This window comes from Triticum aestivum, chromosome 2B (assembly GCF_018294505.1).
Source record: "Triticum aestivum cultivar Chinese Spring chromosome 2B, IWGSC CS RefSeq v2.1, whole genome shotgun sequence".
Taxonomy (NCBI): domain Eukaryota; kingdom Viridiplantae; phylum Streptophyta; class Magnoliopsida; order Poales; family Poaceae; genus Triticum; species Triticum aestivum.
This window is the reverse complement of record NC_057798.1, coordinates 698,717,826-698,731,831: the sequence shown is the minus strand read 5'-3', so window position 1 is coordinate 698,731,831 and position 14,006 is coordinate 698,717,826. Positions and strand designations below refer to the sequence as shown.

The 14,006-nt window shown below is 42.8% G+C and overlaps 1 protein-coding gene across 1 annotated transcript; it reads left to right on the top strand.

Moving 5' to 3' along the window:
• Positions 1 to 9,368: 9,368 nt before the first annotated feature.
• Positions 9,369 to 10,262, top strand: LOC123042129 (hevamine-A-like). Its single transcript, XM_044464648.1, has one exon. The coding sequence runs from the start codon at positions 9,369 to 9,371 to the stop codon at positions 10,260 to 10,262; it is 894 nt and encodes a 297-aa protein (XP_044320583.1).
• Positions 10,263 to 14,006: the final 3,744 nt, after the last annotated feature.

Sequence of the window (14,006 nt, the reverse complement as noted above, 5' to 3'; positions counted from 1 at the left end):
TTTAGTTGAACGGAGTGTGGCTACGCTCGGTCCTTGCGAAGGTTAAAACAACACTAACTTAACGAACTATCGTTGTGGTTTTGATGCGTAGGTAAGAACGGTTCTTGCTCAGCCCATAGCAGCCACGTAAAATTTGCAACAACAAAGTAGAGGACGTCTAACTTGTTTTTGCAGGGCATGTTGTGATGTGATATGGTCAAGACGTGATGCTATATTTTATTGTATGAGATGATCATGTTTTGTAACCGAAGTTATCGGCAACTGGCAGGAGCCATATGGTTGTCGCTTTATTGTATGAAATGCAAACGCCCTGTAATTGCTTTACTTTATCACTAAGCGGTAGCGATAGTCGTAGAAGCAATAGATGGCGTAATGACAATGATGCTCCGATGGAGATCAAGGTGTCGCGCCGGTGACGATGGTGATCGCGACGGTGCTTCGGAGATGGAGATCACAAGCACAAGATGATGATGGCCATATCATATCACTTATATTGATTGCATGTGCTGTTTATCCTTTATGCATCTTATCTTGCTTTGATTGACGGTAGCATTTTAAGATGATCTCTCACTAAATTATCAAGAAGTGTTCTCCCTGAGTATGCACCGTTGCGAAAGTTTTTCGTGCTGAGACACCACGTGATGATCGGGTGTGATAGGCTCTTCGTTCAAATACAACGGGTGCAAAACAGTTGCACACGCGGAATACTCAGGTTAAACTTGACGAGCCTAGCATATACAGATATGGCCTCGAAACACGGAAACCGAAAGGTCGAACGTGAATCATATAGTAGATATGATCAACATAGTGATGTTCACCATTGAAACTACTCCATCTCATGTGATGATCGAACATGGTTTAGTTGATTTGGATCACGTGATCACTTAGATGACTAGAGAGATGTCTGTCTAAGTGGGAGTTCTTAAGTAATATGATTAATTGAACTTAAATTTATCATGAACTTAGTACCTGATAGTATTTTGCTTTTCTATGTTTGATGTAGATAGATGGCTCGTGCTGTTGTTCCATTGAATTTTAATGCGTTCCTTGAGAAAGCTAAGTTGAAAGATGATGGTAGCAATTACACGGACTGGGTCCGTAACCAGAGGATTATCCTCATTGCTGCACAGAAGAATTACGTCCTGGAAGCACCGCCGGGTGCCAGGCCTGCTGCAGATGCAACTGACGACATTAAGAACATCTGGCAGAGCAAAGCTGATGACTACTCGATAGTTCAGTGTGCCATGCTTTACGGCTTAGAACCGGGTCTTCAAAGACATTTTGAACGTCATGGAGCATATGAGATGTTCCAGGAGTTGAAGTTAATATTTCAAGAAAATGCCCGGATTGAGAGATATGAAGTCTCCAATAAGTTCTATAGCTGTAAGATGGAGGAGAATAGTTCTGTCAGTGAACATATACTCAAAATGTCTGGGTATAATAATCACTTGATTCAACTGGGAGTTAATCTTCCTGATGATAGTGTCATTGACAGAATTCTTCAATCACTGCCACCAAGCTACAAGAGCTTCGTGATGAACTATAATATGCAAGGGATAGACAAGACTATTCCCGAGCTCTTTTCAATGCTAAAGGCTGCGGAGGTAGAAATCAAGAAGGAGTATCAAGTGTTGATGGTCAATAAGACCACCAGTTTCAACAAAAAGGGCAAAGGGAAGAAGAAGGGGAACTTCAAGAAGAACAACAAACAAGTTGCTGCTCAAGAGAAGAAACCCAAGTCTGGACCTAAGCCTGAGACTGAGTGCTTCTACTGCAAGCAGACTGGACACTGGAAGCGGAACTGCCCCAAGTATTTGGCGGATAAGAAAGATGGCAAAGTGAACAAAGGTATATGTGATATACATGTTATTGATGTGTACCTTACTAATGCTCGCAGTAGCACCTGGGTATTTGATACTGGTTCTGTTGCTAATATTTGCAACTCGAAACAGGGACTACGGATTAAGCGAAGATTGGCTAAGGACGAGGTGACGATGCGCATGGGAAATGGTTCCAAAGTCGATGTGATCGCGGTCGGCACGCTACCTCTACATCTACCATCGGGATTAGTTTTAGACCTAAATAATTGTTATTTGGTGCCAGCGTTGAGCATGAACATTATATCTGGATCTTGTTTTATGCGAGACGGTTATTCATTTAAATCAGAGAATAATGGTTGTTCTATTTATATGAGTAATATCTTTTATGGTCATGCACCCTTGAAGAGTGGTCTATTTTTATTAAATCTTGATAGTAGTGATACACATATTCATAATGTTGAAGCCAAAAGATGTAGAGTTGATAATGATAGTGCAACTTATTTGTGGCACTGCCATTTAGGTCATATCGGTGTAAAGTGCATGAAGAAACTCCATACTGATGGACTTTTGGAATCACTTGATTATGAATCACTTGGTACTTGAGAACCGTGCCTCATGGGCAAGATGACTAAAACGCCGTTCTCCGGAACTAAGAGCGAGCAACTGATTTATTGGAAATCATACATACTGATGTATGTGGTCCATGAATATTGAGGCTCGCGGCGGGTATCGTTATTTTCTCACCTTCACAGATGATTTGAGCAGATATAGGTATATCTACTTGATGAAACACAAGTCTGAAACATTTGAAAAGTTCAAAGAATTTCAGAGTGAAGTGGAAAATCATCGTAACAAGAAAATAAAATTTCTACGATCTGATCGTGGAGGAGAATATTTGAGTTACGAGTTTGGTTTACATTTGAAACAATGTGGAATAGTTTCGCAACTCACGCCACCCAGAACACCACAACGAAATGGTGTGTCCGAACGTCGTAATCGTACTTTACTGGATATGGTGCGATCTATGATGTCTCTTACTGATTTACCGCTATCGTTTTGGGGTTATGCTTTAGAGACGGCCGCATTCACGTTAAATAGGGCACCATCAAAATCCGTTCAGACGACGCCTTATGAACTGTGGTTTGGCAAGAAACCAAAGTTGTCATTTCTTAAAGTTTGGGGCTGCGATGCTTATGTGAAGAACCTTCAACCAGATAAGCTCGAACCCAAATCGGAGAAATGTGTCTTCATAGGATACCCAAAAGAGACTATTGGGTACACCTTCTATCACAGATCTGAGGGCGAGATTTTCGTTGCTAAATTCGGATCCTTTCTAGAGAAGGAGTTTCTCTCGAAAGAAGTGAGTGGGAAGAAAATAGAACTTGATGAGGTAACTGTACCTGTTCCCTTATTGGAAAGTAGTTCATCACAAGAACCGGTTCTTGTGAAAACTACACCAATTAGTGAGGAAGCTAATGATATTGATCATGAAACTTCAGATCAAGTTTCTACTGAACCCCGTAGGTCTACCAAAGTAAGATCTGCACCAGAGTGGTATGGTAAACTATGAGGAAGCGATGATGAGCCCAGATTCCGCAAAATGGCTTGAAGCCATGAAATCTGAGATAGGATCCATGTATGAGAACAAAGTATGGACTTTGGTTGACTTGCCCGATGATCGGCAAGCCATTGAGAATAAATGGATCTTCAAGAAGAAGACTGACGCTGATGGTAATATAACTGTCTACAAAGCTTGACTTGTTGCAAAAGGTTTTCGACAAGTTCAAGGGGTTGACTACGATGAGACTTTCTCACCCGTAGCGATGCTTAAGTCTGTCCGAATCATGTTAGCAATTGCCGCATTTTATGATTATGAAATTTGGCAAATGGATGTCAAAACTGCATTCCTGAATGGATTTCTGGAAGAAGAGTTGTATATGATGCAACCGGAAGGTTTTGTTAATCCAAAAGGTGCTAACAAAGTGTGCAAGCTCCAGCGATCCATTTATGGACTGGTGCAAGCATCTCGGAGTTGGAATAAACGCTTTGATAGTGTGATCAAAGCATATGGTTTTATATAGACTTTTGGAGAAGTCTGTATTTACAAGAAAGTGAGTGGGAGCTTTGTAGCATTTCTGATATTATATGTAGATGACATATTGTTAACTGGAAATGATATAGAATTTCTGGATAGCATAAAGGGATACTTGAATAAAAGTTTTTCAATGAAAGACCTCGGTGAAGCTGCTTACATATTGGGCATCAAGATCTATAGAGATAGATCAAGACGGTTAATTGGACTTTCACAAAGCACATACCTTGATAAAGTTTTGAAAAAGTTCAAAATGGATCAGGCAAAGAAAGGATTCTTGTCTGTATTACAAGGTGTGAAGTTGAGTCAGACTCAATGCCCGACCACCGCAGAAGATAGAGAGAAAATGAAAGATGTTCCCTATGCTTCAGCCATAGGCTCTATCATGTATGCAATGTTGTGTACCAGACCTGACGTATGCTTAGCAATAAGCTTGGCAGGTAGGTACCAAAGTAATCCAAGAGTGGATCACTGGACAGCGGTCAAGAACATCCTGAAATACCTGAAAAGGACTAAGGATATGTTTCTCGTTCATGGAGGTGACAAAGAGTTAGTCGTAAATGGTTACGTCGATGCAAGCTTTGACGCTGATCCGGACGATTCTAAATCACAAACCGGATACGTATTTTTATTAAACGGTGGAGTTTTAAGTTGGTGCAGTTCTAAACAAAGCGTCATGGCGGGATCTACATACGAAGCGGAGTACATAGCTACTTCGGAAGCAGCAAATGAAGGAGTTCATTTCTGATCTAGGTGTCATACCTAGTGCATCGGGACCAATGAAGATCTTCTGTGACAATACTGGTGCAATTGCCTTGGCAAAGGAATCCAGATTTCACAAGAGGACCAAGCACATGAAGAGACGCTTCAATTCCATCCGGGATCAAGTCCAGGTGGGAGACATAGAGATTTGCAAGATACATACGGATCTGAATATTGCAGACCCGTTGACTAAGCCTCTTCCACGAGCAAAACATGATCAGTACCAAGACTCCATGGGTGTTAGAATCATTACTGTGTAATCTAGATTATTGACTCTAGTACAAGTGGGAGACTGAAGGAAATATGCCCTAGAGGCAATAGTAAAGTTATATTTATTTCCTCATATCATGATAAATGTTTATTATTCATGCTAGAATTGTATTAACCGGAAACATAATACATGTGTGAATACATAGACAAACATAGTGTCACTAGTATGCCTCTACTTGACTAGCTCGTGAATCAAAGATGGTTAAGTTTCCTAGCCATGGACAAAAGAGTTGTCATTTGATTAACGGGATCACATCATTAGGAGAATGATGTGATTGACTTGACCCATTCCGTTAGCCTTAGCACTTGATCGTTTAGTATGTTGCTATTGCTTTCTTCATGACTTATACAAAGTTCCTACAACTATGAGATTATGCAACTCCCGTTTACCGCAGGAACACTTTGTGTGCTACCAAACGTCACAACGTAACTGGGTGATTATAAAGGAGCTCTACAGGTGTCTCCAAAGGTACATGTTGAGTTGGCGTATTTCGAGATTAGGATTTGTCACTCCGATTGTCGGAGAGGTATCTCTGGGCCCTCTCGGTAATGCACATCACTATAAGCCTTGTAAGAAATGTAGCTAATGAGTTAGTTACGGAATGATGCATTACGTAACGAGTAAAGAGACTTGCCGGTAACGAGATTGAACTAGGTATTGGATACTGACGATCGAATGTCGGGCAAGTAACATACCGATGACAAAGGGAACAACGTATATTGTTATGCGATTTGACCGATAAAGATCTTCGTAGAATATGTAGGAGCCAATATGAGCATCCAGGTTCCACTATTGGTTATTGACCGAAAACAGTTCTAGGTCATGTCTACATAGTTCTCGAACCCGTAGGGTCCGCACGCTTAACGTTACGATGACAATTTTATTATGAGTTTATAAGTTTTGATGTACCGAAGGTTGTTCGGAGTCCCGAATGTGATCACGCACATGACGAGGAGTCTCGAAATGGTCGAGACATAAATATTGATATATTGGACGACTATATTCGGACGCTGGAAGTGTTCCGGGTGATTTCAGAGAAAATCGGAGTGCCGGAGGGGTTACCGGAACCCCCCGGGGAAGTATTTGACCTTAGTGGGCCTGAGGGGAGAGAGAGGGCAGCAGCCCAGGAGGTGGTGCGCCCCCTCCCATGGGGAGTCCGAATTGGACAAGGGGAGGGGGGCGCGGCCCCTCTTTCCCTCTCCCTCTCCCTCTCTTTCCTTCCCCCTTCCTCCTTCCTAGTTGGACTGGGAAAGGGGAGTCCTACTCTCACTAGGAGGAGGACTCCCCCCTCCTTGGCGCGCCCCCTAGGGCTGGTCGGCCTCCCCCCTTGCTCCTTTATATACGGGGGCAGGGGGCACCTCTAGACACACAAGTTGATCTTCGTGATCGTTCCTTAGCCGTGTGCGGTGCCCCCCTCCACCATATTCCACCTCGGTCATATCGTAGCGGTGCTTAGGCGAAGCCCTGCGTCGGTAGAACATCATCATCGTCACCATGCCGTCGTGCTGACGGAACTCATCCCCGACACCCTGCTGTATCGGAGTCCAGGGATCGTCATCGAGCTGAACGTGTGCTGAACTCGGAGGTGCCGTACGTTCGGTACTTGGATCGGTCGGATCGTGAAGACGTACGACTACATCAACCGCGTTGTCATAACGCTTCCGCTTTCGGTCTACGAGGGTACGTGGACAACACTCTCCCCTCTCGTTGCTATGCATCACCATGATCTTGCGTGTGCGTAGGAATTTTTTTGAAATTACTATGTTCCCCAATAGCTCTGGCCCTTGGCATGCTCAAGATGGGATCCTCCAAAGACTTGGCGTACACTTCAAGTCATATTCGAATGATCGGCATGTTATCCCTAGTTGTAGCCGACATACTGGTAATCCTGGATACCCCCGGTGCCTATATAAGCCAAGGCGTTTAGTCTGTAGAGACAAGATTTTGAGAGGTTAGTGCTCATGCATATGATCTCGAGGTAGATCATCATGTACTTTGTACACCATCCACAATCAATATAACAAGAGTGGAATGTAGGGTTTTACCTCTTCGAGAGGGCCCGAACCTGGGTAAATATTGTGTCCCCTCTTCCTGTTACCATCGTGCCAAGATCACCAGCTCGGGACCCCCTACCCGAGATCGATCGGTTTTAGCACCGACATTGGTGGCCCATGCAGGTCCCGTTGTGTGGTCTCAAAGGCTCGATGGCTCGTCTTCAGATCAGCGATGACATTGGTTGTGGGAATACCTTTTTCCATGGTCAACTTTTTGCCTTCGACAGCATGGTGTTGCACGCTGACTCGACAGGCTGCCTCGGCCAAGTCAAGAACCTTCCTCCCGGCTAGTTCATCAGGTTCGGCAATCTGGAGTACGCCGCGGATATTCCTGGAGGGCTTGCTTTCTCGGACTGGCTGCCAGGCCAGTCCGAGGATACTGCTAACATCTCCGCCCTAACACCGGATTCAATCTCAGGGCAGGGCCTTGGAGGCACCCATGCTTCGGATCCAGCCTTGAGCACACATCTGAGGAGGAGGAGTACTTCCACGCCGAGTTCATGGATTTGTCTTTGTCTGAAGAAGACGAAGATGAAGATGAAACAATGATGATGAGGGTGATTCTTAAAAAAATGGAGCGTGAGGAGGAGCATGTTCTCAACTTTAAGGGTTCAATAAATGGACATCGAGTGTTGAATGAACAAGGCACGGGAGCATATGAATCTGTACGATGACTACTTTGCCCCCCAATGCGCTACTCGAAATCTATTTTCAATGTCGCTTCCGGATGCAACAACTATTGTTCATGCACATCTACTTATCAAACACACGTTGAACATTTTTGCATAACTGCTGAACATTTTTAGATACATGTTGAACATTAGCAAAATACGTGTTGAATGCACATTGAATAATTTTTAAATAAATGGTAAATATGTTTTAAATACAAAACTAAACTTTTTTTACACATGATCAACATTTTTCAAAAATCTCATGAATATTATTTTTTAAAACATGTAAACATTTGTTAAGTGTTAGAACAATGACCAACATTATATATATATTATTTGTCTCGCTAGAAGCGAGATATGGGCGTGCACGTTCCCTTCATGTGAGACCACTCGTTGGGCTTCCAGCACGCCTATCCTTCATGTGAGACCACTCATTGGGCTTCGAGCACGGCGAAAGTAGCAAACCAATCTATAGTTGGATGGTTAGGAGGATAATGATATCCTCATCCTATCATGTTTCAAGTTCTAGACTTAACAACGGTGCTCGCATTTTTCTGGATTTATTACAGACCTTCCGGTGATATGTACTTAGTGCGAGGAGACGTTCTTGTCCACTACGAAGATGTGTGTGGCAACTCTGTCAATCTCAAATGATGTGTTGGCTCAGTCTCTCGAAGATGCTCATAGGTAAGGCGTGGATGCGTGCGTTTATAAGGATGAGTGTATATGCGTACATATGAATGTCTGCCTCTATACTAAAGAAAGACGAAGAGGCGAAAATAAACCCCTAAGAAACACGGCGCGAAAGCCGTTGCGCTTCCGTACACGCGCATACGTTTTCTTGCTGGGGCGGACACGGATTTCTCTCTAAAGACGAAGAAAAAGAAGTGGGCGAACACTCGGCCCAGCGGGCGAACATGCCGGCTCCGGCTCCGCGCACGGCAAGGGATGCACCGGTATCTGGACACGTGATGGACCCAGTAGTAAATATTCCTTTGTGGAAGGCTTTGATTATACCTGGGTGGCAAAGCGAAGTTTCTGGTGGGTAGGTGTCTAAAACAACCCTCTGCAAGGAAGCAAGCGAACGTTACAAGATTTATCTCTTACTTCCTTCATTCTTAAATAAAAGTTATTTTAGAAATTCTAATACAGAGTACAAACAAAGCAAAATACTTTAAAATATGTCTATATACATCTGTATGTTGTTTATATAGAAATCTCTAAAAATACTTATAATTAGGAACAGAGGGAGTATATAGTACGCCTTGTATTATTCAGTTCTTATTTGCTTTTCTGATGAATTACTCTATTCTTAATCGCTTAGTTTGCCGTCGCCAACACACAGCTGTTGTACTCCTTTTCTTTTCTATAGAGGTGCCTTGCACGTCATTCTGTTCAACTAGTACAAGATAATCTCGTACAAGTTGATGGTGTACTACAAAATCACGAACACCGTCGCCGTTAAATCGAAGCTGCCAGCAGAGCGCGTTCACAAGTGTTCATCCATGTGCCCAACAAGTCACGCATGAGCATAAATAATATGGCGGTGCCAGATTTCACACGAAGAGTGCCCTCGTATATAAGCCAACCATCCAAGCACAAATTCAGCACACGCAGCAAAACCAAAGGCATACTCCTACTTCTGAAAACACCAACAGTGGAGAGAAGAGTCCAATAAGAACAAATATTGCCCCAGAGATGGCTACTAGGTCATCTCTGCTGCAACTGCTGGTCGTGGCAGTAGCCGCAGCGCAGTTTCTCGGGTCGGAAGCCGGCGGCATTTCCATCTACTGGGGTCAGAATGGTGGAGAGGGCACGCTGGCTGCAACCTGCGCCACTGGCAACTACAAATTTGTCAACATTGCCTTCCTTTCCTCCTTCGGCAATGGCCAGCCGCCAGTCCTCAACCTGGCAGGCCACTGCGTCCCAACCAACGGCGGGTGCGCTAGGCTAAGCTCCGACGTCAAGTCATGCCAGAGCAACGGCGTCAAGGTCATGCTCTCCATCGGTGGCGGAGCAGGCGGTTACTACCTTTCCTCGTCCCAGGACGCTAAGAATGTCGCGACGTACCTGTGGAACAACTTCTTAGGAGGTGCGTCATCTTCACGGCCTCTCGGTGATGCAGTCCTCGACGGCATCGACTTCGATATCGAGGGTGGTACACCCCTGCACTGGGACGATCTTGCAAGGTTCCTAAAAGGGTATAGCAACTCCGGCAGGAGAGTGTACTTGACTGCCGCGCCACAGTGCCCTTTCCCTGATGCATGGGTGGGAGGCGCCCTCAACACCGGCCTCTTTGACTATGTGTGGGTGCAGTTCTACAACAACGCTCCTTGCCAATATACTTCAGGAAGCACTTCCAATCTAGCTGATTCATGGAAGCAGTGGTTGACCGTTCCTGCAAAGCAGATCTTCCTTGGTCTCCCGGCGTCACCTCAGGCTGCTGGGAGCGGGTTCATCCCGGCTGATGACCTAAAGTCTGATGTTCTCCCATTGATCAAGAGTGCGGGGAAGTATGGTGGGATCATGTTGTGGTCCAAGTATTATGATGACCAGGATGGCTATAGCTCTTCGGTGAAGAATGATGTTTGAGAGGGTTGCCTTTCATCTGATCCATATGATTGGCACTTCCTTGTGTTGTGTGAGGATTTATTTTATTTCCCCTTGTGATTTTTAAGTTATTATGTGGTGCTGGATTGTCGTGTGTAATATAAATAAATTTTTACTTACTTCGATCTTTCATTCCATTATCTGCTAGCATTTTCAAATGAGGAAATGTGGACTAATGATAATTAGTTCAACATGAAAAGCTTGCATGTCATGGCTGGTTTTCATTTATATTAAATGGCGTTGGGTGCACAGAGAACAAATGCAAAGCCTCTTTTGAACAAAGCTGCAAAAAGCAAAGAAATATGAAGAGGCAACACAACAACCCAATCCCCACCCACGCCCATAATTAATAGAAAATTACTCACCCCATCCTATGGTGGGATCGACCAAAGTCAAAACACACTCCAAATCTAGAGCTGTTAAAATCTTAGAATGCTCAAATGAACAATGCTAAGGCTGCAAGGATCTCGGAAACAAACTCGCGTGCGTATGCGGATGAGGATGAAGTCAGGGATGCACGATTTTACCTGGGTTAGGTAAGAATCCTACTTATTTTCTTTGTCTTCATTATGATCTTAATGCAGAAGTATGATGGTGGCTAACATGAGTGAAACTATAACAGTCTAGATTCTTGTAATACATCTACATATCTTGCCACAATGTCCATGCAAAGCGCTTCTCTGCATCCATCTACATCATGGTGTTGTATTGGTGTTAAACTAGCTATTCTTCTGCTTCTACCTATGGGTCCTTATATGTAGGTGTTCTACTGTGCTATCCAAGACGAGGAACCTAGACCTAACTCCTACCGACAAAGGAATAAGGCATAACTTCCTTAATCTTGATGAATGTGCACTCATCCACACAATCTTTCTTATCTGCTCCAGTTTCCATAAGCCACACATGTCGGAAGGGAAGGTTACATAGATGTTTAGGACTTGTACATGGATATGCCTTCCGTGGGTTTGATGTCTCGTGCATATAACCATATTTATAAAAATACGGGTATATATGTTGATAGATCTCATGAGTAGCATCAGTTCTCGTTGAGGCGGTTGTACGATCCGTTGTGGTGTCGGGCGTGTTGACACCATGACCATCGAACACTGAGACAACCAGAATCACCATACATCCTCATCGTTGTCTCGATATCTCGCTTGTGCACCTCACAAAATCCCCTGCTACCCCTAATGAGTCCAAAATGCATCATATCATTTTGGCTCATTTGTTGCATATCCTCATAGTAAAAACCCACCCCATATTATGTTCTACTAGCATGATGTCCGTGCATTGCTATGAAACTATAAAATACAAGGAGATAGGTCACTACCTTAAGAAGTCGTTAAAATATGTTCATACCCTACAACCTTTGCATGTGGTTCATGATTAAAAAAGCAAAACATGCAATGCCAAATCTTGTTGCAGGCATTTGAGAATTTTAAATGGTCATAGTAGGTTCTTAACAAGACACGACATTTCGTAAGTTGAAACATATGAGAATATGCATTAGTAGGTTGATTGGACAAGGTCGTGGATCGGGTAGGAAGACAAGCTCTATCCGATTACAATTTCTTCACTCTTGTTATGTCATATAGAACTGGAAGAACTCGGTTGAGAAGAGAAATTAAAAATATTACTGTAGTTGTTTATTTGTGTTAGGTCACACATGTGAGTAAAAGTATATTTATTTATTTATTTATGTTTCTTCGAAGATTGTTAGTCCCTAGGTAGGGATGTATTTGTTTATTGGTGAAGGTTGTTGGTCTCATATATAGGTATGAATCAATGGTTTTTTGTCGAGCTGTGAGAAGAACGGGATTACGGAAAAACGATCTTATTATTCAATGCTATGAGAAGTAGTGCTAGCGAATGTTACGGTTGTTTTAAATATTGCTAAAGAATGTTGGCAAGATGGCGGGGTCATTATTTTCAAGGTTGGGGATAAAACGCATAGTCGGCATTCTTCCTCTTGAGAAGATCGTGGAAGGAAACTCTACTGGAAGGCAATCTCCGATCATATATAGGATGTCTTGCAAATTACATAGTGGGTGTTTTCTTTTCTTACGTTTATTTATATGGTCAATGGTGCATTATCATGTATGTGACATCGCATACAGTTTTGTAAGAACAATACAATCTTCCTGGAGGAAAAAAAGGTTCCTCGAGCCATCCACGGTTTACAGTATGTGATATCTCCATAATATTACAGATGACATTTTAACCATATGGACATCTTCATATCACGTACCATAACTCTCAAAACCGTCTAAGATATGTCTAGTGTTGTAGACAGCTCACAAAAAAATAATCACAATTCACCCAGAAATGGTTGACACAAAATTAAGAACCATACAATTGAACTATTCAGCACACTCAAGCTTGCAACACAAAACTGACCACTCTTTATAATGTGAGCATATGTACAAGGAACTAAGTTATTGTTGTTTATGTTCTTGGAAGTAGAATTATGTAACTACTTGGAAATTTGGAAATGGTTAGGCATGAAGATGAAGAAATATTTTTACAAAAATGAAACCAAATTCCAGTCTATCACCTTCATAATTGGCCTCATGACAGTCATTTTCTCCATCATTTCGCACAATCTTAATGCCAAGGACCAAAATGCACTAGCACAATAATACATAAATTACCCGAGAGGATTGTACTTGAAGACAACAACTTCACTAAGAAATAGGTGATCATTCAGGGATGCTATTTGGTCTAACCAAAAAAAAGTTTGTCTGTGGTTTATCACCCTCAAGCTAACACCTTCAAGAAGGGTGTCGTCACATGTACGTTATAGCTAGATCACAGGTTTTCACCAGAAAAAGGACAAACTCATTTCTCAATTCGCCAAAGGCATCACCCACCATCTCTACCTTTCGATGCTTGCTCACAAACAACACTATGCTAGATGGCTTCTTTCGCAAAAAGAAAATTCATTGTGCCATGATCCCATACAATAATGAGATCTGGTTGCTCGCCCTGGAATCGGTGGATAGATTTTCTCAGAGGTAGGGAAGCCGATATAGTTGCCTCCTAAAGCCATCGAACCTCTGTCCAATGTCAACAATTAATGCAAGCAAGACTTTCGCCCTCGCCTTGTTTGTAAATGTCATTACATATCTGTATGATGTAATAAATTGTATAAAATGTGCAATTAGATGTACATGACTACTAGTACAATGATTGGACTTCTACTTATCAAACAGCTCACAAAATCATTTGAGTTTCAAGGTGGATTTGTTTCATTTCTATCGATTTTTTTACGCTCAAGAACCTCCTCCAAAACCAAGGGGATACTCGCCATGATGTGTTTGTACCCGCTAGTATGATACCTAGTACTTCCTATGATGGCGTAATAAATTTAAGACACACATCCTTGAGCCGACCTTAGTGTTGTTGTTAGGCCAATGCCAATGTTGCGGTGACGGTCTTCATAGCACGGTTTTTCTTTGCAGATCACATCTTGAGTGTGTCTATCCCATACCTATAGGCCGTGACTAGCAAATGTTGCATTGTCGCCATGACGTAACCTTCGCCATTACGCGGCAAAGAGTCCGTGTATAGCCTATGTCCTTTCATCTAAGGATAATTGCAACAACGCCTAATGTATTTCTTCGTCCGCACGGATGGGGGTGTGGGGCGGATTTTTATTTTAATTTTACGAAAGTGACTCAGATCTATCATAAAATGTTCACCAAAGCACAAATCATCATGTTTTTT

Excerpts from the sequence above, each read along its gene's own strand:
- LOC123042129 (XM_044464648.1), top strand. The coding sequence starts at position 9,369 with ATGGCTACTAGGTCATCTCTGCTGCAACTGCTGGTCGTGGCAGTAGCC.